Genomic DNA, 21,665 nt, shown 5'->3' on the forward strand with positions numbered 1-21,665 from the left:
GATACAGTCACAGGTACCATAGCCCCAACCCCCTGAGGAAGCCTGTTAGGCGAAACTTGTTGGGGAGGCTATGTGTCCATTTTAGACAGCACGACTGATGGCTGTGTATCCTAGGGATGGAGACTCCAACCCATGAACTGAAGTCATGGTGGATATATTATAGCTCTGAATAGGTTTTAGGATGATCAATTAATTGGATAGACCAAAGAGATCATTATAGTGAAATTGCACAGGCACGCTGTTGTGTGTTTTTTAATTTATTTACCATTATTTTTTTAACAAAGATTAATAAAAATCATTTAATTAGGAATTATATATATATATATATATATATATATATATATATATATATACTGTATATAATACCTAGATTAGGATTCTATGTAATACAGATAACGCTTTACATTACTGTTGCATAATCTGCCTTCTTGCTGCGATGACAATGATTTATTAGTATATTTCCGTGGCAGCACATCATCTGTGTATTATTAACAGTCACTTATTCACACTTTCCTGCCACTTCCTTTGTGTAGGGAACATCCTCCAGCCGTGTGTATAAAGGTGATCACAGCAGCATTGTGCGGCAGTCTCCTTACATAGAAGCTCTGCTGGTGCACAGACCTAGGTAAGAGGAGAGGCAGGATTGCTTTCTAATTACTGATACATTTTAGTTGGTGTCATAACTTTCCATGGCTTTTTGCACCTCTCTTTTTTCATATGTTCAATACTTTTTCCCGGAGTCATTTCTCATTATTACACATAATTTATAAACATCTATGGTTTGATTTCTTCCCCTGTGTGGATTGGATGGTTTGTTACAGGCAACTGGAGAGAATTTCATGCCTATAGCACCTTTAGAAATATATTTACTTAGAAAATTGATGACATGTTCAATACTTATTTCGCCCGCTGTGTATATATATTATTACACACATATATGTGTCTATCTGAAGTAAACACATACTACATACAGATAGATACATAGATGGGTATAGATAAATGGCTGAAACCAGATTATCTCTTTTGACATTTACCGTAAATGGAGGGTTCACATACTTTTTCCAACAAAGACATTTAATTTGATAGCTCACTGTTTAGATCTGTCAATGATCGGGTTTTTTTTGTTTTGTTTTTAGAAATGGTTCCATTTATTGATTCTCACATTATATATATGAATTAGATGAAAATCTTTCCGCATTTTAGATAGCATTTATGTAAAAGTCGTTGTTGTTTAATAATTTGGTAAACAGTAGAAACACAACGAGGATGGGGATAAATTGTGTCTGCATCTTTTTTATGCCAGTGTCTTTCAATATGGAGTCTACAGAGGCAGAAAAATCTGAAGAAGGCTGGTTTGACTTTTATGAATCCTTCACGGACTTATTTGAGTTCTTCTGTGATAACACCACCATCCATGGCACCATCCGACTGAACTGCTCCAGGAGGAATAAAATGAAGACCGGCTTTTGGCTCGTCCTGTTCTTTTGCTCCTTCGGGATGATGTACTGGCAGTTTGGAGACACTTTCCGTCAGTATTGGTCCTATCCGACTAGTTTAGCCATTCTACTACAAACAAGAAAAAACGTCTTTCCCTCCGTCACCGTTTGCAATCTTAACCCTTACAGGTATTTAAGTCTCTATTCCTACAAATTAGCAATATGATAGAGCGGAAGATTAGGGCATTAGATATTAGTCATATTAATACATATATTACATACTGCAGAGGGGGCCGCAGTGGGAAGCTAGGGGGGTCCGTTTCAATTCTGCAAAAACTGCAATTACCATGACTAGCCTCTGTCTATGTCATTGGAAGACTGTGGTTGCCCATAAACTCTAGGTCCGAAGTCTGCACTGTGACTGTTCTTAAAGAGAATGCTAATTCTTACGTATTTTGTTACAAGGGTCCCCTGAAAATAGGCTGTCCATAGATCGTCTTGTTGTTAGGACCACCAAGGATCCACATTAATGCATGGATGAATGTGGCAGGGATAATCAAGCAATGGATGATATTTAGTTAAATCAATGTCCTTTTTCACACTTTTGCTCCTCTGGATAAAAAATAAGCTTCTTATATAGGGGAGCCCCTATATCATTTAAAGGGAATCTGTCACCACATTTAACCTATCTAAACTATTAATATGGGCATACAGGTTATAGACTGCTGAAAAAAAAGTCCTCACTGCATGTCTCATATCAGACGCCTGGTTGCTGAGAAATCATCTTTTACCACTTTTTGTAAAAGACGTCTTCCAGGCTTTGGGGAGGACTGTGCCTGGAGATAAATCTGCCTCCAGAGCGTAGTTTACATGAAGGAGAGTTACCAATGTGAGACAAGTAACTAACACAGAACAGGTGAAATTAAATTTGTCTATTTGCAAACACATTTTTTGCTTCTCTCTCAGCTCTATCTGCTGTACTGCAACATTATTGCAACCCTGTCTGCTTGTGAGCTGGAAGCTGAAGCTGAGAAAAACCTGCAGCTTTGTCAGATATAATCACACACGGCTCTGCAGTGAGATCAGGAGAGTCATCTCACATCACACTGGTAACTCTCCTTCATGTAAAATAAGCTCTGGAGGCAGAGTAATCTTCTACACAGCGTCCACCCCCAGTTTAACCTAACATCTATTTTAATGTGAGACTTTCTGATGACCAACCATTTGAAAGTTAAAGGTGCTCACCACACATATAGATAAGTTCCATGAGGGGTCTAGTTTCCAAAATGGCATCACTTGTGGGGGGTTTCCACTGTTTAGGCACATCAGAGGCTCTCCAAACGGGACATGGTGTCTGCTAATTATTCCAGCAAATTTTACATTCAAAAAGTGAAATGGTGCTCCTTCCCTTCCAAGCCCTGCCATGCGCCCAAACAGTGAATTTCCCCACATATTGTGTATCGGCATGCTCAGCAGAAATTGCACAACACATTTTGGAGTCAATTTTTTTTCTGTTACCTTTGCAAAAAAAAAAACATTTGATCTAAACATTTTTGTGAAAAAAAAGTTTAAATGGTAATTTTTTCCTTCCACATTCCAAAAATTCCTGTGAGGCGCCTGAAGGGTTAATAAACATATTGAATGTGGTTTTAAGCACCTTGAGGGGTGCAGATTTTAGAATGTTGTCACTTTTGGGAGTTTTCTATCATATAGACCCCTCAAAGTCACTTCCAATGTGATATGGTCCCTAAAAAAAAATGAAAATTTTGTTGGAGAAATGAGAAATTGCTGGTCAACAGATAATCCTTCTAACTTCCTAACAAAAAAAAGTTTCAAAAAAGTTGCTTGTGTAAAGTAGACATGTGGGAAATGTTACTTATCAACTATTTTGTGGGACATAACTCTCTGATTTGAGGGCACAAAAATATAAAAGTTTGAAAATGTATAAATTTTTGCCAAATTTTAATTTGTTTCACAAACAAACACAAGTCGTATTGAAAACATTTTACCACTATCATAAAGTACAATATGTCACGAAAAAACTCTCAAAATCAGTGGGATCCGTTGAAGTGTTCAAGACTTACTACCACATAAAGTGACACTGGTCAGAATTGTAAAATTTAGACTGGTCATGAAGTTAAAGAGGTTTAAAATATTTTAAAAATAAAAATCTGTTAATGTGTCAAGCAGTATACAGGGGCTGCTACATAGGGTGTTTCGAAAGGAATTTACTAATGTTGGTGGTTTGGAGGACATGGGAGACCTGTCAGGTGTTGGTGGACAGCCTCAGCAGTGCCGTGTTCGGTACTTTCTGCTCTCAGGGGCCACCATATCCTTACGAGATTTTATAGACTGAAGCATTATGGCATGCTTGTCTCTGAGCAGATGTATGATGTCTTCTTCCAGGTTTGTCCAAGTTAATGAGTATCTGAACCAGCTAGATCATATGGCTGAGGAAACACTGAGCACGTTGTATGGTTACAATGCTTCCCTGCATTTACACAAGGACTCGGATATTGTTAATCTTCAAGACATCATGAATAATACGGATATTAAAGACAATGGCAGTTTTCATTTAGACACAAACATAACTCTGGAACAAATCAATATGGAAGGTGGGCTAGAAAATGCTACAGGAAGGTGGCAAAAAGTGGGATTTAAGCTGGTAAGAGACCATGTTATATCTGCTCCTTAGATTGTTATTACCAGTGACGACTCAGACATTGTAACTTGAATAAGTTGAGCTGTACGGAATGTTGAGTAAATTACCAAAGCCATCATTTTACTGTTTTTGTAGCACTTTTCTGGTTGTCTTTGGGAACACAGTGCAGTTTATCTTTAATATCAGATCGAAGACCTATATTAGGCTGAGTTCATAAATGCACAAAATGTTTTCGGTTATCCAGAACCAAACACCTAAGATGTATGATCTGTCATTTGAAGGACCTGAATGTCACCTTAAAGATTCCATTGACTATAATGTGGTCAGTCGGGGTCCCATAATTGTGTTCTTCATCTTGCTTACATCGTTTGATGGACCTCAACGGTACTTGTAATGGGGTCAGTAGGAGTTACATCATTGTGTCCATCATTTTCCTGAAAAAAAAAAAATAGAACTACATGCTCCGCTATTTATTTTTTTTTTAACAAATATGTTAAAATTTGAGGTGGAGCCTTTAAGTGGAGCCTCCACTGCAGATGTGATCCCAGCTTTGTCCTCTTTTTAAAGGCTGCACTGCTCCTCTTCCTTCCGACTTCCACTTGCTGGGGGGCGGTGAGCTCCTGAAGATTAACAGTTCGGTCAAGTGGCATGGTTGTGCCACTGGTCCAAACTGTGCACTCTCACATACAGCTAGCCAGGGTCAGGAAAAGTTATTGTGGTGCCCTCACCCCATCCCACACTAAACTGATAAACCCTCAGCCCCCAAGAAAAGGAATGGGTCAGAGACTAAGGTAACAGAACCCCTAACACACTCCCCATCTGATGGGTCAGAAAACAAGCTCTGATGACCACTGTTACCTTTTGCTCCAAAAAATACCAGCAAAAGTAAAAAAAATGGTGTACTTTAAGCGTGAGACTCAACAGGGAGTGCAATTTCAAAATTAGATGTAGAATAATTAATTGTTATGGACCATTTACACAACACCAAGGATAAATAGCGATATTCATCCCTGACATCCTATATTTTATATGTAAGACACAAGGACGGTCATGGAAGGTTTCAATTAAGGTGTCCAGTATTTGGCAGATACCCGTGTGGAAAATAAATGGACCCTATTATAGATAAAGGGATACACGATGGTTTTTCACGTCCCTCATGTGACAAATACAGTTTGCAACAAAACTAATGGTGGTTCTGGTGCCATATTCTTGAACAGATAGTGATTCTGATGGGGTATACATGTACTGATGGTGGTTCTGGTGTGAAATTCCTGTACTGATGATGGTTCTGGTGCTGTATTTATGTACTACTGATGGCTCTGGTGAAAGACGCAAATACAATTGATGGTGGGTAGGTAACACCGGATGGGGCGCAGGCAAAGAGAGGGGTGAGAGGTGTTGGTGACTGCTACCCTGTGTACCCGCACCATGGCCATCACTGTGCTGAATGCCTGCTGCCAGAGGAAGGTGCTGGGTGGCCACAGGCATTCAGTTGGTGCTCATAAAGTTCTTTGGAGAACTGTAACTGTTGTTTTAGGAGAACTTGCAGCAGAATGTCTGGTTCTGCCTTAGGCTCCTCCACCTGCATTCTCAATAGGAGCTGATAGTTCATGTTTTTAAAATTCTACGGAAAAGGGAGCGGATAGAGGCAGATACAGACATTCTGCTGCAAGTTCTCCTGAAATATCAGTTATAGTTCTCCATAGAACTTTATGAGCACCAACTGTCATTTCCTATCTCAGCACTGAGAAAACCTGCGCGTGCTATATAACCTGTCTGCTCTCCTTTTACAGTGTGACTCTGCTGGTAAAGATTGCTACAACCGCTCCTTCTGGTCGGCAGTGGATGCATTTCACGAGTGGTACAAGTTCCATTTTATGAACATCATGTCTAAAATCCCTTTGGTCCTTGAAATACCGGATAAGTTGTTGCGGAAGTTTATTTTGACCTGTGACTTTAATGGAGTCAAGTGCACTAGGTTTGTCTCCAAAATACTTATATATAAAGATTAGGGTGTTCTGATGTGAAAGATTAATTAGTAGATGTAATATAATTTTAAGTTTATTTTGGCGCAGTGGAAGACTAATGTGAGTAATTTTAACGATTTGCAACTTTCTTGAGCTAAAAACTCGAAAAAAAATCGTTTAAGAGTAAAATAAAGAACATTTTTGATTTTGCACTAAATTCTTAAACCGCATTTTGAAGAATTTAGTGCAAAAAAACATTAGTGAATACCAAAAGAGAAGAAATGTGACTTCAATAAATAGTAAATGATGAATCGGAGTCAGAGTTAAGATGTCACCACTAGAGGGAGCTTGGGAGATAACTGCATACTGTGTTATAAACAAGTTTAGGGTGCGGTATAAACAGTATGTAGTATGCTCCTAGCTCCCTCTACTGGTGGCTGAAAGAAGTGAAAAAGGGTTGTGTGTCTTTATGGGTACAATGGGTGATTATGGAGATCTGTATCAAACAAGGGAGCTCTGGTCATTATATAAAGGCATTATTCAGCCCAGACTTTATAACCTATTTAGATCAGGAAAAAATATGTTCACATGGGGCATTTACTTTAAGGAAAAATACAATGGCTAATTTTATATTAGTAGGTACTAAAAATAAAAATAAAGTAGCTCTAATAGCCAGGGTAAAACATTGATTATGGCACTCATCATCCGGCTATCCTGGCAGGAGAAATGAACACTAGCTGGTCGCTCTTCTTAGGGATGAGCTGATCATGGGGCACCGGCTTATTGTTGGGGAACATTGGAAAGAGTTTGTGCCAACTTTTGAAGGACAGGGAATAACTTCCCAATTCTTGGGGGTCTGACCCTAGAGCAACAACTGATTGGAGTGGAGGTCGACCATGCACATCTCGCCTCCATTCATTCTCTTTGGGACTGCTAGAAAAAGCTAATCATACAGTTCCTTAGAATAAAATGAGCAGAGGTGCACATGCTGAATTCGGATGCCCCATTTTTGGCATCTACGAAGATGCTAGCGGATGATAGGAGACCATTTCAAAAGTTGGCACAAATTCTCCCCTTTCAGGTAATCATCGTCCCCGGTCTCAGTTTCGTGTATAAAAAAAAAGCCGTGCTGTTATCACCATCCCCAGGTTCACCGGTGAGTCTTTGCCGCTGCTCTTGGTGTGTGGCATTGGCTACGGCGCTGACGTCATGTTGACAGCACGGCAGCCAATCAGTGAGCTCAACAGCTCTGGCAGTGTAGACGGAGAGCCCTGATCAGAGCCAGTGAAATCACTGGGGATGGTGGGTACAGTGCAGTTGTTTTTTTTTTTTTATATCAAACTGCTCCTTGGGATGAAGATTAACTGACAAGGACAAACCCGCCAATTTCATGTATAAGAGGCCTACTATCATGATCTACCCAGAAAGAAAAAGTTCAAGTTTAAGCATCTGATTCTTAATTTTTCCCAGTAAATAAGCTGGCGGGTATCTGATAACAACCCTTCTCTCTCCCCATTGAAAACACATGAGTACTCATCCATGTTAGTCATAGGAGCAATGCTATAAACTGATCCTAATATGCTACGCAGTGTGGACACAGTCTAAATGACGAGTATAACGATAAAACACATGGATCAGCGCTACCTATGTTCACAGTCCACATGCAGGATATATGCCAAGGGTTTATGAGGCATGAAGGCTCGTCTGTACGGGAACGTGAGCCGTGTGCGTGCCCCATAAGAAAAAAGGAGAACTTTTATTGTCCTGTCCGTGAGAAGCAAGTGAGGAAACTTTATAGCGACATGGATCTCTTTATAGATTAGAAGTCTCAGGGTCAGTTCTCTGAATAGCCTTTCCAAGGAATAACATAAAGGAAAATGTCCGTGTTTGTACATTTCATTCGTTCAATTGTTCCGGATGGATATTGACGCCCAAGATCGGTTTCAACTCACATTTCGGTGTGAAAAGAGGCATCATGGTGGCAGTGATTGTGATTACGTAAGGGTGGAGTAATGCTCGGTTTAATATATGTTGGTAGAGAAGGGGACAATCAACATTAAAGTGGGTTTTCTTTCCCACCATAGAAAGTTATGACATGTCACTAGGATATGTGATCGCATTATGATTGTTAGGGGTCTGCGCCAAATACCTGGAACCTAAACTATCCTCATAATGAGGATGGTAATGATGGCATCACTCCTGGCCATCCATTGCTTCGATTTCTTTATTTTCAGGAACGGTCCTAAAGGTCATATCATGCACATTTTACTAATAGAAGATAGTGGCCCTTTAAAGTGAATTTCTACCTGTGACCATTGTTTTAGTATTTAGGGAAAAAAAAATTTTTTTTAGGGAATCTGTCAGCAGCTTTTTGCTATATAATCTAATGTAGGGGCAGAAACCCTGATACCAGCGATGTATCACTCACTGGGCTGCTTGTTGTAATTTCAATAAAATCACAGTTTTATCAGCAGGAGATTATCACAACAGAACTAGTTGTCTCGTGCCATATAGTCTTCCTGCTCTGTATAACTCCGCCTTCACCACTGATTGGCAGCTTTCTGTATGGGCGGGGTTATAGAGCTGAGAATTCTGAGAACTGCTAGATCTGCAGTGATTCTATCAAAACGGCAGCAAGCAGCCCAGTAAGTGATACATCGCTGGAATCAGGGTCTCTGCTCCTACAACACAGTGCTCTTAGATTACATAGCAAAAAACTGTGACAGATTCCCTGCATAAAATTTATTTGCAGGGAGTAATGTTTGATATCTACAGCGACACTATTATAACTTGTGTGGCCATAATATAGGTTGTCGCTATATAGAAGAGTAAAATAAACATAAATTTGTTTAGTTACCACCCCTATAAAAAGTGTCTTGTGCCATACAATTGTTTTCTCAGCAATCTATTATATCTTTTTTCCCCCATAGTAATTACTCCCATTTTCACCACCCGACCTATGGCTCCTGCATTACTATTAATGGAGAAAACATGAATGACAGCCAAACTTTGTCAACGATCAAGCCTGGCAAGATATCTGGTATGTGTTTCTACAGAGTCTACAAGGACATAATTACAGGATTGGAGCACCCGGATACTAGCGGATCGTTCTCTTAGTATAGACTCAATAATGGGCCTTCAAAAGGTCCAGCAGAATGGCACCCTATCTGGAGGTGATTTTGGGGACAATCATTGCCATCGGGGTCTATTTCTTATGGGATGATTCACATATGACTTACTAGACCTTAATAATGATGTGTCCGGACTTAGATTACATGCACCGAAGAGAGATTTGCTCATATCCTCCCCAACATGTTTCGCCTAACTGGCTTCATCAGGGATATGAGGCGATAATGATTTATAGATTGAGGGTGGACACAAGAAAGACCAGTCTGATACTGATGGGATTTATGCAGGCAGGGAAGTCATATAATAATGCCATATTACATTTGTGGAAGTGAATTATCTATAGATGGCAAAAAAATGGTAACCTAACCACATTACCAGTTTGCTAACTCCTCATAGTTTCCAGGACTTTTAGACCTATAGTATAAGCAGATAATGGTCATAAATGGGCACACGTCTCATTAGTGTTGCTAGTAGAGATATTGACCAGTCATCTTTCCGATTCTGATACCATTACAGGCATGGCAAGCTTTATTATGCAAAACCTAATTAGTTGCTTTTTTCTTTAGGACTGACCTTGACGCTAAAAACGGACCAGAATGATAATATGCCCATTCTGTCAAGTGCGGCGGGTGCGAAGGTCATGATTCACAACCCTAACCAATCCCCACTGGCAGAGCATGAAGGATTTGATATATGGCCGGGGACCGAGACTTCCATCAGTATTAGACAGGTTCGTAACTGAAACAAGTTTATGTAGGATTTTTTTAAATTGGTGACCCACATTCAGGATAAGCCGGTGGGTGCTTCTGCGCACTCTGGTTACTGATGCCGGAGGAAATGCAGTACAGCGCAGGACACTGTGCAGGGAGCCAAAAGCAAAAAATCCCTATACTAAAGGATGTGAGTTAAAAGTTTACATTTATTCTGTACAAAAAAAGTATAAGGAATATCTTATTTCCTAAATTTAAAACCACAAACTGATTGCGGAAACCTTTTTTGGGGATACATACTCTCTGTATTGTTTAATTTTAACCCTCTGAATCCTTCCCAGTAAAGTAATATGGCTCTTTCTAATCCGTCACTAGATTATATAGCGCCGTAAGTCAGTCACAGAATCGTATTTGCTAATTAAAAGAGAGATTTGCTCATATCCTCCCCAACATGTTTCACCTAACTGGCTTCCTCAGGGGTATGAGGCAATAATGAGATGTAATGTGTAATTGCAATATGTAATTCTTGCCCATTGGCCCTTTTCTTTCAGTGTCCACTCCTGACTTATACATTAGATCTTTACCAAGTTTTTTTTTTTTTCCCATGGACATCAATGACAATGTACATTAAAATTACATGTTATAAATTAAGCATAGTTAATATTATACACAACTTTATTAAAATACCACGGCCTCCAAACTACACATCCTTATAGTGCATGTCTAAAAAATAATATATATGTTATTTTATTTTATACTATGAATATAACAGTAATTATAATTAACTTTTGTAATTTGTCCCAGGATCAGATCACCCACTTGGGATCTCCGTACAGTGAATGCACCTCAGATGGGAGCAACTTAGACTTCGAACTTCTGTACCATTCATCCTATACACAACAGGTAATTCTAGGCTATTTGTAGGTCAAAAAATTATCCAGGTTTCCAAATATTACAGATTTCAACTTTCAGCAGAGTCATAAGTACAGGGACATTATGGGAGAATTAATAGTTTTATTTGGAAAAAAAAGAGCAGCCATTATCTACATCATCAACATGGGGGATAAGAAGGAAGAACACACAAACAAACCAGAGATGTCAAACAGTACAGTATTAACAAGCTATAACTATTAACACAGTGCCATCTGATTTCTGTTAAACACAGTCCATCCACCGCATAAGCCTGCAGCTGTTGTTTATTCCAAAAGTTTCCACACTCCAGAATCTCACTGATAATCCTTTGGCTTCCAATAAAACTGATCCTAGTTTGAGAGTGTAACGGTGGGTGGGGACCCACTGAGCCACTGGCTGGGTTTACCCTGGAGGGACGTAACTAATTTACTACCTGGTCTCCATTAGAGCCTCTAATGGTGAGGATAGACTTAGGTCGTTTGGGTAGTCACCAGGTGCCACTTCAGGACAATCCCTGGGCCTGCAGCAGCTGACCAAAGGGTCAGAGGCACAAAACGAAGTGCCGAGGGCAAAGACAGAGACATGGTCAGACAGTCCGAGATCGAGGTGGGCAGCACAAGTTCAAAATACGAAGCCAGAGTCAGGAGCATAGTAGTAAGACAAAACAAGGAAATAAGCTGGGTCGGTAACAGGAAAATCAAAAGAAACATACACTTAGGCAGATTACTAGGGACAAACTGAAACTAGGAACTTAAGTTCAGGCAAGGTGTGGAGAAAGACACTGCCTAATATATCCCCTGATAGGCAAGGGAAGCAAAACTTTGTTGGACACAGCGGGTTAAATTCCTGCAGAGTCTCGCCTCCTATAGCTAGGTCCAGCCACATGAGGATGCAGCAGTGTTTGGAGTGCTGCAAGAGGCAGTTCATCATGATGGTCTGAAACTGAGAGGCGCAAAGCGGTGAGCGCAGTGGGTAAGACAGTGCTGAGAAGGCGTGCAAGTTATCAGCGAGATAGAGAACCCTACCGGTGAAGGGGACTGGCGAGACTGCATATATATTCTCTCTACAGAATGTTATCACTAACATACAGACCAGAGGGTCATGGTGGTTCAGTACAATATACATTATAATATTCTTTCTTACGTTATAGACTTGTCTACAGTCTTGCTTCCAGCACAAGATGATGGAGACTTGTGGATGTGGATATTATTTTTATCCGTTGCTTCCTGGGGTGGAATATTGTGATTACAACAAGCATCCTGGATGGGGTAAGGCGAGATGGAATTATGTGTAGTTTGTAGCCATTCAGTGCATAGTCTGGATAGTCCTTCTTATAATATTTAGGCCTTTATTACATATAGTTTTTGGCTATATTGGTTGCATGTGACCATAGACGACCATGTTAAACTTTATACTTCAGCACTGGAGAGAACAAGATGGACTCAACAAGTAAAAAACAAAATTGCAACTGTGGCATTTTTACAATGGTTTGAAGCAGCTCTGGAAAAATGGGTGAAGCTAGGGAGGAGCGGGGATGGAGAGTGTCTATGTCCACTGATCAAATTCATTAAAGGTCCCCCATTTTTTACACCTGGAGTAGCATTTCTGGCAAAATGCACGGAGGCGTATACCACAATGCATTTGCGCCAAACTATAATGAAATAGGAGGCAGAGTTCAGACTACAGAACTGGGGTTGCTGATTTTAGATGTCCCTTCAGTCTGGTCAGGCCTGGACCACATTCTGTTCTCATAAATCTCTTCTTTTCAGGTCACTGCTTCTATCGGCTGTACGATACGCTGTTAAATCACAGTCTCGTCTGTGTCAAGAATTGCCCAAAGCAGTGCAGGTAATAAGATTGTTGGATCTCGTTGTGACTCTATGCACCAGGCGTATGACCGAGGAGAACATATATTTCCAGGCTGAGAACATGATTTGTAGTATGTCACCATACACAATGCTGTGAGCGTGCAACACATTGATTGCCACTTTTTGTCTTAAACTTTCCATATATAGATAAGCAATAGATTTTTCAACAATTGACTTGAAGCTTTACATTTCCAGAAAAACAATCTCTAGCTTCTGAGAACTTCACCAGAGTAAATTCAGCAGAAGCCATGTGGGCTCCCTTCTAATAGCGGACAGAAGTCGTTGTTGGCATCTTGGCTCATGCACCCAATTGCTCACATCTTCTGGCACCATGCACATTAGTGAAGTCAGAAGAAGCTGTCAGTTTCAGCAATAACAATTAATCATCTGATGTGTATGGCGGCCTCCTGACTCTTACCTGGCAGATGATGACCAGGAAAAAGAAGGATTGGGCATGTTGCATTTTAGAATTTGATTATTTTGCTTTCCCCGGAAATGACTTGCTGCCAGGGGTGCATGGCAGCAGCTTACAACCGTCTCCCCATTAAAAAACAGAACTGGATACAGCAAGGAGTAAAAGTATAAAGACCCCATACACATTAGAATCATAGAATGTTAGAATTGGAAGGGATCTCCAGGGTCATCATATCCAACCCTCTGCTCAATGCAGGATTCACTAAACCATCTCAGAGAGATGTCTGTCCAGCCTCTGTTTAAAGACTTCCATTGAAGGAGAACTCACCACCTCTCACCATTAGATTAGAGTCAGCTGAACTACCAATATCGGTTGGATCGGAGTACAGTCTAATATGTATGGGGGCCTCCCGACTCTCCCCCGAGAGGAAGAGAGAATATTTGGATTTCCGCCAGCCAATTCTTTTGATCTCTGGGAGATAAGAGTCTGGTAATGACTTTCTGATAGAGACCCCAGGAGCATTCAGCTTAGCAGTCCTGTGTATGGGAGAAAGCTAAACACTCAGCCAACCTAGACAAAAATAAAAACAAGTTGAAAAATAGAGTCTAAGGAACATAAACACCATGAGCCATGCATAATCAAGTATAATCAGTGTATATATAAGGTGCAAGTGCACTGAGGAGTTGTAAGGAGTAAATAAATCAAGTACATGTGCCAGTCATTGAAAAAAAAAAATCCAGCAGTGAAACCCTGTGTATATCCTGATAAAGAAGTGATTGAACAACTTACCATACTGACCCGGGTTCATGGTGGTCCCTCACTTCAACATGTGTTTCGCACGAGCTTCCTCAGGGAGTGACTTTTTTAATACCGCCTAACCCTGCATGTGTGATTCTGCCTTAGTGAATAACTAATTCCCCCCATCATTTGCTGTCCAAGAGCCCATATTAATAATGATGTAATTGTTATATGAATACACGATAAATTATACATTTATACTTTTACAGTGAAACAATATATCAGCTCTCAGCAGGATCTGCTAAATGGCCGACTTCTGTGTCTAAGGTGAGTACACGGATTTAAAGGGGGAAATATGATTTGTGTTCTAAGTTTATGGAAGCAGAGGACCTGCTATAATGACATCAATATCGTCATATAGGAGGAGCTGAATGCAGAGATCTCCATGATATGCAATGACTTTGTATAATGTATGTAATAGAGCGCCTTCCATCCCGGCTCAATATCTGTAGTATGTGTCACATTAATCTGTCTCTTGTTACAGGATTGGGTCACAGGGTTATTATCCCTGAAGTCTGGCTATAACAGAACCAGTAGAAGGTAAAGTGCAATATAAAGTGCAATATTTACCATTACACTCATGGGAATATAATAAAGGTCGTATAATGTCACAGATTCGTCCCTGAAACATCCTGTCCAGTCAAGTTGTTAAAAATACTTTTTTTCTTTATTTTTTCTTTTTTTTATATGTATATATATATATATATATACATTCACTGGCCACTTTATTAGGTACACCTGTCCAACTTCTTGTTAACACTTAATTTCTAATCAGCCAATCACATGGCGGCAACTCAGTGCATTTAGGCATGTAGACATGGTCAAGACAATCTCCTGCAGTTCAAACCGAGCATCAGTATGGGGAAGAAAGGTGATTTGAGTGCCTTTGAACGTGGCATGGTTGTTGGTGCCAGAAGGGCTGGTCTGAGTATTTCAGAAACTGCTGATCTACTGGGATTTTCACGCACAACCATCTCTAGGGTTTACAGAGAATGGTCCGAAAAAGAAAAAAAATCCAGTGAGCGGCAGTTCTGTGGGCGGAAATGCCTTGTTGATGTCAGAGGTCAGAGGAGAATGGGCAGACTGGTTCGAGCTGATAGAAAGGCAACAGTGACTCAAATCGCCACCCGTTACAACCAAGGTAGGCCTAAGAGCATCTCTGAACGCACAGTGCGTCGAACTTTGAGGCAGATGGGCTACAGCAGCAGAAGACCACACCGGGTACCACTCCTTTCAGCTAAGAACAGGAAACTGAGGCTACAATTTGTACAAGCTCATCGAAATTGGACAGTAGAAGATTGGAAAAACGTTGCTTGGTCTGATGAGTCTCGATTTCTGCTGCGACATTCGGATTGTAGGGTCAGAATTTGGCGTAAACAACATGAAATCTTTGGGATGTGGTGGAACGGGAGATTCGCATCAGGGATGTGCAGCCGACAAATCTGCGGCAACTGTGTGATGCCATCATGTCAATATGGACCAAAATCTCTGAGGAATGCTTCCAGCACCTTGTTGAATCTATGCCACGAAGAATTGAGGCAGTTCTGAAGGCAAAAGGGGTCCAACCCGTTACTAGCATGGTGTACCTAATAAAGTGGCCAGTGAGTGTATATATATATATATATATATATATATATATATATATATATAACTAAAAACAACAGCAATTCCATCATTATTTTTGTCCAGGACTCATTTTCACTATATGTGGAAGAAACAGAGTGTTAGGCTTTGTTCACATGTCACATTTTGCTGTGAAGAATGCAGCATTTTTCTGTCCCTTCAAAGTGAAATCATGTCCAATTTGCCTTTTTTTTCTCAGTTTTTGATGGCATTCCAATACACACAAAGGAAATAAACATATGTATAACAAAATATGTATTTGCGATAATTTTCTGGAAGAAATACTTCATTTTCTGAATCATTTTCAAGAGTGCCAACACTTTCAGCCATGACTATAGATAGATAGATGCTTTGAATAATAATAAATAATAAATGATCCTGTTACTCTCATCTTTCCTAGAAAAGATATTGCCAGACTTAATGTATATTTCCAAGAACTGGGTCTCCGGTCATTTGATGAAACGCCTGCAATAAATGTAAGTGTTCGGAGAATATTGGAGATTCATTGTAGAAAGTCTTGCAACGGAAAATCAGTTTAAGATGTCTCTGCAGTAGTAATACTGTATCAGTCTGTTCTCTACAACCTGAAGAGGCCGTTATACTTACTATGAACATCCATGCGAAATTGGCAATATAATCCTTATTTTTTTCATATGTTCAACCAAACTAATTTTAAAGTCTCATTTTTTTTTAGATTCCTTAGGACAGTGGCTGCAAAATTGAGCATAGTTTTTTTTAAAAAAACATTGAAACCACTAACTAACCACTATGTAAATTTGTCTTTATAGATTTACAACCTGCTTTCTACTATGGGAAACCAGTGGAGCTTTTGGTTTGGATCCTCAGTGCTGTCAGTTGTAGAGATCGCAGAGTTGGTGTTTGACGTCGGTGCCATGTTGATCATCATTGGCTACAGGAAGTACGGCTTGAAAAAGGAGGAAGATAAAAATGTGAATCCATACGTCATCCCCGCAGATGGTTTGTCAGACCCTGATGGAAAAAATGTGCCTACTCTGCAAGTGCAAGAGAGACTTATTTGAATTTCCCTATCGTACATACAGCTGTTTTTTTTAAAGTTGCCTTCAGTAACGCTGTGCGGACTGGATTCCGAGTTCCCTTCAGTAACGCTGTGAGGAATGGATTCTGAGTTCCCTTCAGTAACACCGTACGGAATGGATTCCGAGTTCCCTTCAGTAACGCCATGTGGACTGGATTCCGAGTTGCCTTCAGTAATACCTTATAGAATGGATTCCGAGTTCCCTTCAGTAACGTCATGCGGACTGGATTCCGAGTTCCCTTCAGTAACGTCATGCGGACTGGATTCCGAGTTCCCTTCAGTAACATCGTGCAGACTGGATTCCGAGTTCCCTTCAGTAACGTCATGCGGACTGGATTCCGAGTTCCCTTCAGTAACGCTGTGAGGACTGGATTCTGTGTTCCCTTCAGTAACACCGTACGGAATGTATTCCGAGTTCCCTTCAGTAACGCCATGTGGACTGGATTCCGAGTTGCCTTCAGTAATACCTTATAGAATGGATTCCGAGTTCCCTTCAGTAACGCCATGTGGACTGGATTCCGAGTTGCCTTCAGTAATACCTTATAGAATGGATTCCGAGTTCCCTTCAGTAACGCCATGTGGACTGGATTCCGAGTTGCCTTCAGCAACGCCGTGTGGACTGGATTCCGAGTTGCCTTCAGTAACACTGCGTGGACTGGATTCCGAGTTGCCTTCAGTTACGCCGCGCTGACTGGATTCCGAGTTGCCTTCAGTAACGTCGTGCCGACTGGATTCTGAATTTTCAAACAAAATTTCTCACATTTTTTGTATGTTTGGAGACCCATAAGGAGTGAAAGTTGAGTTTATATAAAAGTTTAATAAATGGTATATTTAGGGTTTCATTTCCCAGCACCTTGGTGGAGATGAGAACGACACAATTTTTGGTCTTTTTCTTATGGTCCTAGTACTTATAATTTACCCAGACTATGACTGAACATCTGGTTGGTCAATTCTCTTCAACACCCTCATGAATCAGCTTTGGGAACCCATAGGTTGTCACTAAAAACCTGTTAGATCCACTAAGGGGAAGCAAAATAGAATAACAAATACACTTTAATTCTACAGACAGTCTCCTGACCTGTTCCGACTTGAGCACAACTTTGGGTTATGAACAAACCTATAGTCCGTATTCAGAACGTAACCTGAATTTGCAGTCAAGTTGGAACAGGACCAGGAAAAAACAGACAAACTAGTACTCACCTCATCGCTGACCTCACAGGTCTACTCACAGCTCATTTCACACCATGCAGTCCTCTTCTTTTCTTCGCTGCGTGCCGCATCCCAAGTCTCTTCACTATTCGCCAGAATTTCCGGCTAAGTCCATGCCCTGGAAGTCACTACACATCCTAATGTCGTGACATTGTCATTACAACGTTATGACACACAATGACATGGACACATTCGGAAATTCTGGTCTATAGAGAAAAGACTGGATATGTGGCTCACGATAGTCGAAAGAAAAGGACCAGAAGGCAGGTGATGAGCAGTGATCGGAGAGGTCAGTGCTCAGGTATAACGGGTGTTTGTTTTTTGAATATCCGACGTTCGTAACTATGAATTGTACATAAGTCAGATGTTTGTTAGTCGGGGACTGCCTGTATATGTAAAAGTGTATCCATATCACAAAAATGGAATCAAAGAGTATCAGAGCAAATAACAGAATGGGTGAATAAAGCAGAAAATATTATATTTTTTTACGCTGCTGTGTATGCAATAAGTTCACTTTCACTCATATGTCTGATGTAAGCACATTCACGTAGTACATTTGACCTTCTCCACATTATCAGAATATCTTTTCCAGAAGGTACTCTTTGTTTCTTTTGTCCTTGGCATGGTTCCTGTACTATAAAATTATCATAACTATGACCACACCTCAGCAATCTCTTCTTTTTCCACCGGGAACCAGAACTGACAAGTTATTAGAAATCTCAAGTCCGACGACATTTTTGGGTGTATTTTTTCCTGCGTTAAATGTTAACCAGCTCTTTAGATCTTACTCTTTTTCCCAGGACATTAATGATGTTCCGAGAAGTAGTTAACGAGCCTTAATATTACTCGGTTGATGCTATCTCTTTGACCGATGTCATAAAAATATTATTTGCGCTATTTTTTTGGTTGCATTCACTGGGTCACCCGTGGAAAGTCAAGCTTAGGAAGAATCCATCTACAAAGCAACCAATATCAGATTTAAAAAAGGATGTTGACTATATTGTTTTGGTCTATGGGACTTAAATGTGTATTCCCATCTTCAAGATCCTATTCCAGTATGTATCAGGTGTAATAATAATATTAGCAAATATATCCAATTAGAAATGGACTATAGTTTTTCTGATTAGCTATGATGTTTACCCCATGTGCAGGGCATTACAGTAGCTTAGATATCTATGCATGTGACCACTAACAACCAACCAACCAACCGAGTGTCCTACACATGGGTTAAGTGACATAGCTAATCAGAAAAACTATACTGCATTTCTAATTGGAGGTATTTGCTAATATTGTTATTATTACACCTGCTACCTATTGTGATAAGATCTTGGAGATGGGAAAACCCTTTAATGCCATAGTAAAGGAATTATAAAATATTCTTGGTCATTGGAAAGGCACCACAAAATTAAAAAAAAAAAAGCATTTATGAAAATCCCTAGCGATCCACCGAAAACTTCAATATTTCTATTCCATTTTATAATGGAAAAGGCTGAGATTGATATGGGGGGACAGAAGTTTTGTGGCCCTATAAAATGTTGATCTCAGTGCCACATATTTCGCCACTGGTTCAATGTGTTCAGATTCCCTTTGAAAAACCTCAACTCAAAATAAAATATTAATACTTCACATGCTTTTATCATATTTTTTTTTAACCAGAAGAGTCATTTAAAGTAGCTGCGTCCAATCATTCCCCTGCTTCTGGATTTCTGACATCCTATAAAATGTTAGTCCTAATATACTGGATTAGCAAAAGTGAGATTGGAGGAATTTTTCTATTTTTCTTTCTTTTGTTAAGCTGATCTACCTCATCATAAATCTTCCTTTATTTAGATAAAATGTGTGGCCGGTGCATATGTAAATTGTCCGGAATGTCATTTCACATAGAAATATATATATATGTGTATCATAAAATCATATTGATTGTCTAATATGTTCTCTCTTTCATTCTTCTCATACTGTAATGTATGTAATATTTACAGACATTTTGATAAAATTTATATCTCGGGGTGTAAAAATAAATGGATTAATGTGATTATTTCTCTGGGTCTTTCTGTTACATGAAAACGTGTGTGTAATTTAATTTGACGCAGGATCCATCTTTGGGTTGCCTATTTACAGGAGTGGACACTGACAGTCAAGGGAAGCTTTGCAGAACGTGTGTCTTTCCCCTTCCATATACACAAACGCATATATATGGTGCATTACACACACATCTAAAAATTACATACGTGACAAAGTCACTGGGAAAGCGCTGGAGAGGAGATATATTTCACTGAGGCTATTAGGCTTCAGTGATTTGAAACCCAGAAGTTTGCTCCAGCCCACTATGTGTTGAAAGGGGTTAATTGGCCATTTTAAGGGCTGGTTTTTATTGGACAACCATAGAATGGGTGGGAGGCTGTCCACCTTATCTCCACCCCAGGGTGTGGTCTGGGTTTTAAATAGCCTCCTGAGGCATTCAGTGTTCAGTGTGCCTGGAGAGGCTTACTCTAGAGAAGTCTTCGTGCCTGTGCTAACCTGAACCATATGATTTTCTAACCCTGAGTGGGCAGATCTCCGCTACCACAAGGTCTATGCTTTACGTTACCATTTTGTTTTGTTTTCCTGTTTTTGCCCAAAGGGCCGTGGTTATTTTTACTTTACCATGGTTTATGCCACATATATAATAAACCAGAGAAGATCCTAAACAGACAGTGTTCCCGTGTCTACCTCCGAGCACAGCTGACTGAGCTGATCAATCACAATACATATATTTTTTGTTAATAAAGAACAATAAAAAAGACTCCATATCTTAAAAAGGAGAAATGTACCAAAAAAATCCCATTTTCATTGCCATAACATTTTTTTCCGATTATCATCTGTATGTGAGATCTAGTGGGATTTTTTTCTATATGTACTGTATTTTTAGTGACCATTTTGCCATGTCTATTTGTAATCATTACATTTTATTGACTTTAATTATTAGTTAAATAAAAAAAAACTTCTTAATTTACATCATCTACCAATCACCATAAATATGATGCTCATTGTATCGTATGGAATTTTTTTCATTATGGGAATAGCAAATATGTTTATGTTATTTTCTGGTTGGTGGCCATTTTTTACAAAAGTTTATTTTAAAAAATTGATTATTGTAATTGTTTTTCTGTTATTATTTTTTAGTAATTTTATGGAAATAAACTCTTATTTTTCAGCATCTTTTCTACCTAAAATTGTACTGGCAAATATATTTACCGTATATATAGTAATAGTACATATTATATATATATAATATAGTACAATATGTCTCTAAAGAAGAATACTATAGAGCTAATTAGGTAGAGTGAATTCTTCCCATAGACAAGAGCGCAGCCTGTAGCTCACTGTTAGTGTTTCTGCCTCCCATACCATCGGTCCTAAACGACAGATACCAGAAGAAGTTCAGAATCAATTAAATGTATAAAAGCATTCGCTGAGTGCAGTCAGATGTCGCTCCACCAATATCATATGTTATTGAAAGAGAATGCACTTAGAAAGTGAGAAACAGCAGAATACTGCATAATAAACTACACAGGACACCAGCAAATACTTCCTAACTGGGCTCCTGCGCCTACTTACCACCTTTGGATGATCAATAGAAATTATCTGGAAAGCACCATTCTAGATCTAAGGCTGAAGTTGAAAAATTTCTCATGATAAATGGAAAAATTGGCTGATCTGAGTGTTATTGTTTGTACCGAGCATTTTATTTTAATGAACATGCAAAGAGGATAAATATTAATCATCAATTATTTGATACTAACGTACATTCCTTGAAGCATGAAAAACCTTAGTAATACGCAGTAACAGTTCATAAACAAAAAAAAGTAAAACTTTACAGGGTACAGTGTATATCAGCTA

The 21,665-nt window shown here is 39.5% G+C and overlaps 1 protein-coding gene across 1 annotated transcript; it reads left to right on the forward strand.

The window, feature by feature from the left end:
- Nucleotides 1-560: 560 nt before the first annotated feature.
- On the forward strand, nucleotides 561-19,818 carry SCNN1D (sodium channel epithelial 1 subunit delta). Its single transcript, XM_077250119.1, has 13 exons — nucleotides 561-625; nucleotides 1,304-1,625; nucleotides 3,843-4,101; nucleotides 5,892-6,076; nucleotides 8,996-9,105; nucleotides 9,761-9,924; nucleotides 10,709-10,807; nucleotides 11,967-12,084; nucleotides 12,586-12,664; nucleotides 14,107-14,164; nucleotides 14,382-14,437; nucleotides 15,921-15,996; nucleotides 16,309-19,818. Exons 2-13 carry the CDS (start codon nucleotides 1,315-1,317, stop codon nucleotides 16,558-16,560), a joined length of 1,767 nt encoding a protein of 588 aa, XP_077106234.1. The 5' UTR covers nucleotides 561-625; nucleotides 1,304-1,314; the 3' UTR covers nucleotides 16,561-19,818.
- The last annotated feature ends 1,847 nt before the right edge of the window (nucleotides 19,819-21,665 follow it).

Source organism: Ranitomeya variabilis, chromosome 4 (genome assembly GCF_051348905.1).
Source record: "Ranitomeya variabilis isolate aRanVar5 chromosome 4, aRanVar5.hap1, whole genome shotgun sequence".
NCBI classification, from domain to species: Eukaryota; Metazoa; Chordata; class Amphibia; order Anura; family Dendrobatidae; genus Ranitomeya; species Ranitomeya variabilis.

What these genes read in the sequence shown, in the direction of transcription:
- SCNN1D (XM_077250119.1), top strand. Translation starts at nt 1,315, where the DNA reads ATGGAGTCTACAGAGGCAGAAAAATCTGAAGAAGGCTGGTTTGACTTT. An exon ending in CAAGCCTGGCAAGATATCTG is followed by an intron (nt 9,106 to 9,760) that starts GTATGTGTTTCT and finishes TTTTTTCTTTAG; the next exon opens with GACTGACCTTGACGCTAAAA. An exon ending in TATAACAGAACCAGTAGAAG is followed by an intron (nt 14,438 to 15,920) that starts GTAAAGTGCAAT and finishes CATCTTTCCTAG; the next exon opens with AAAAGATATTGCCAGACTTA.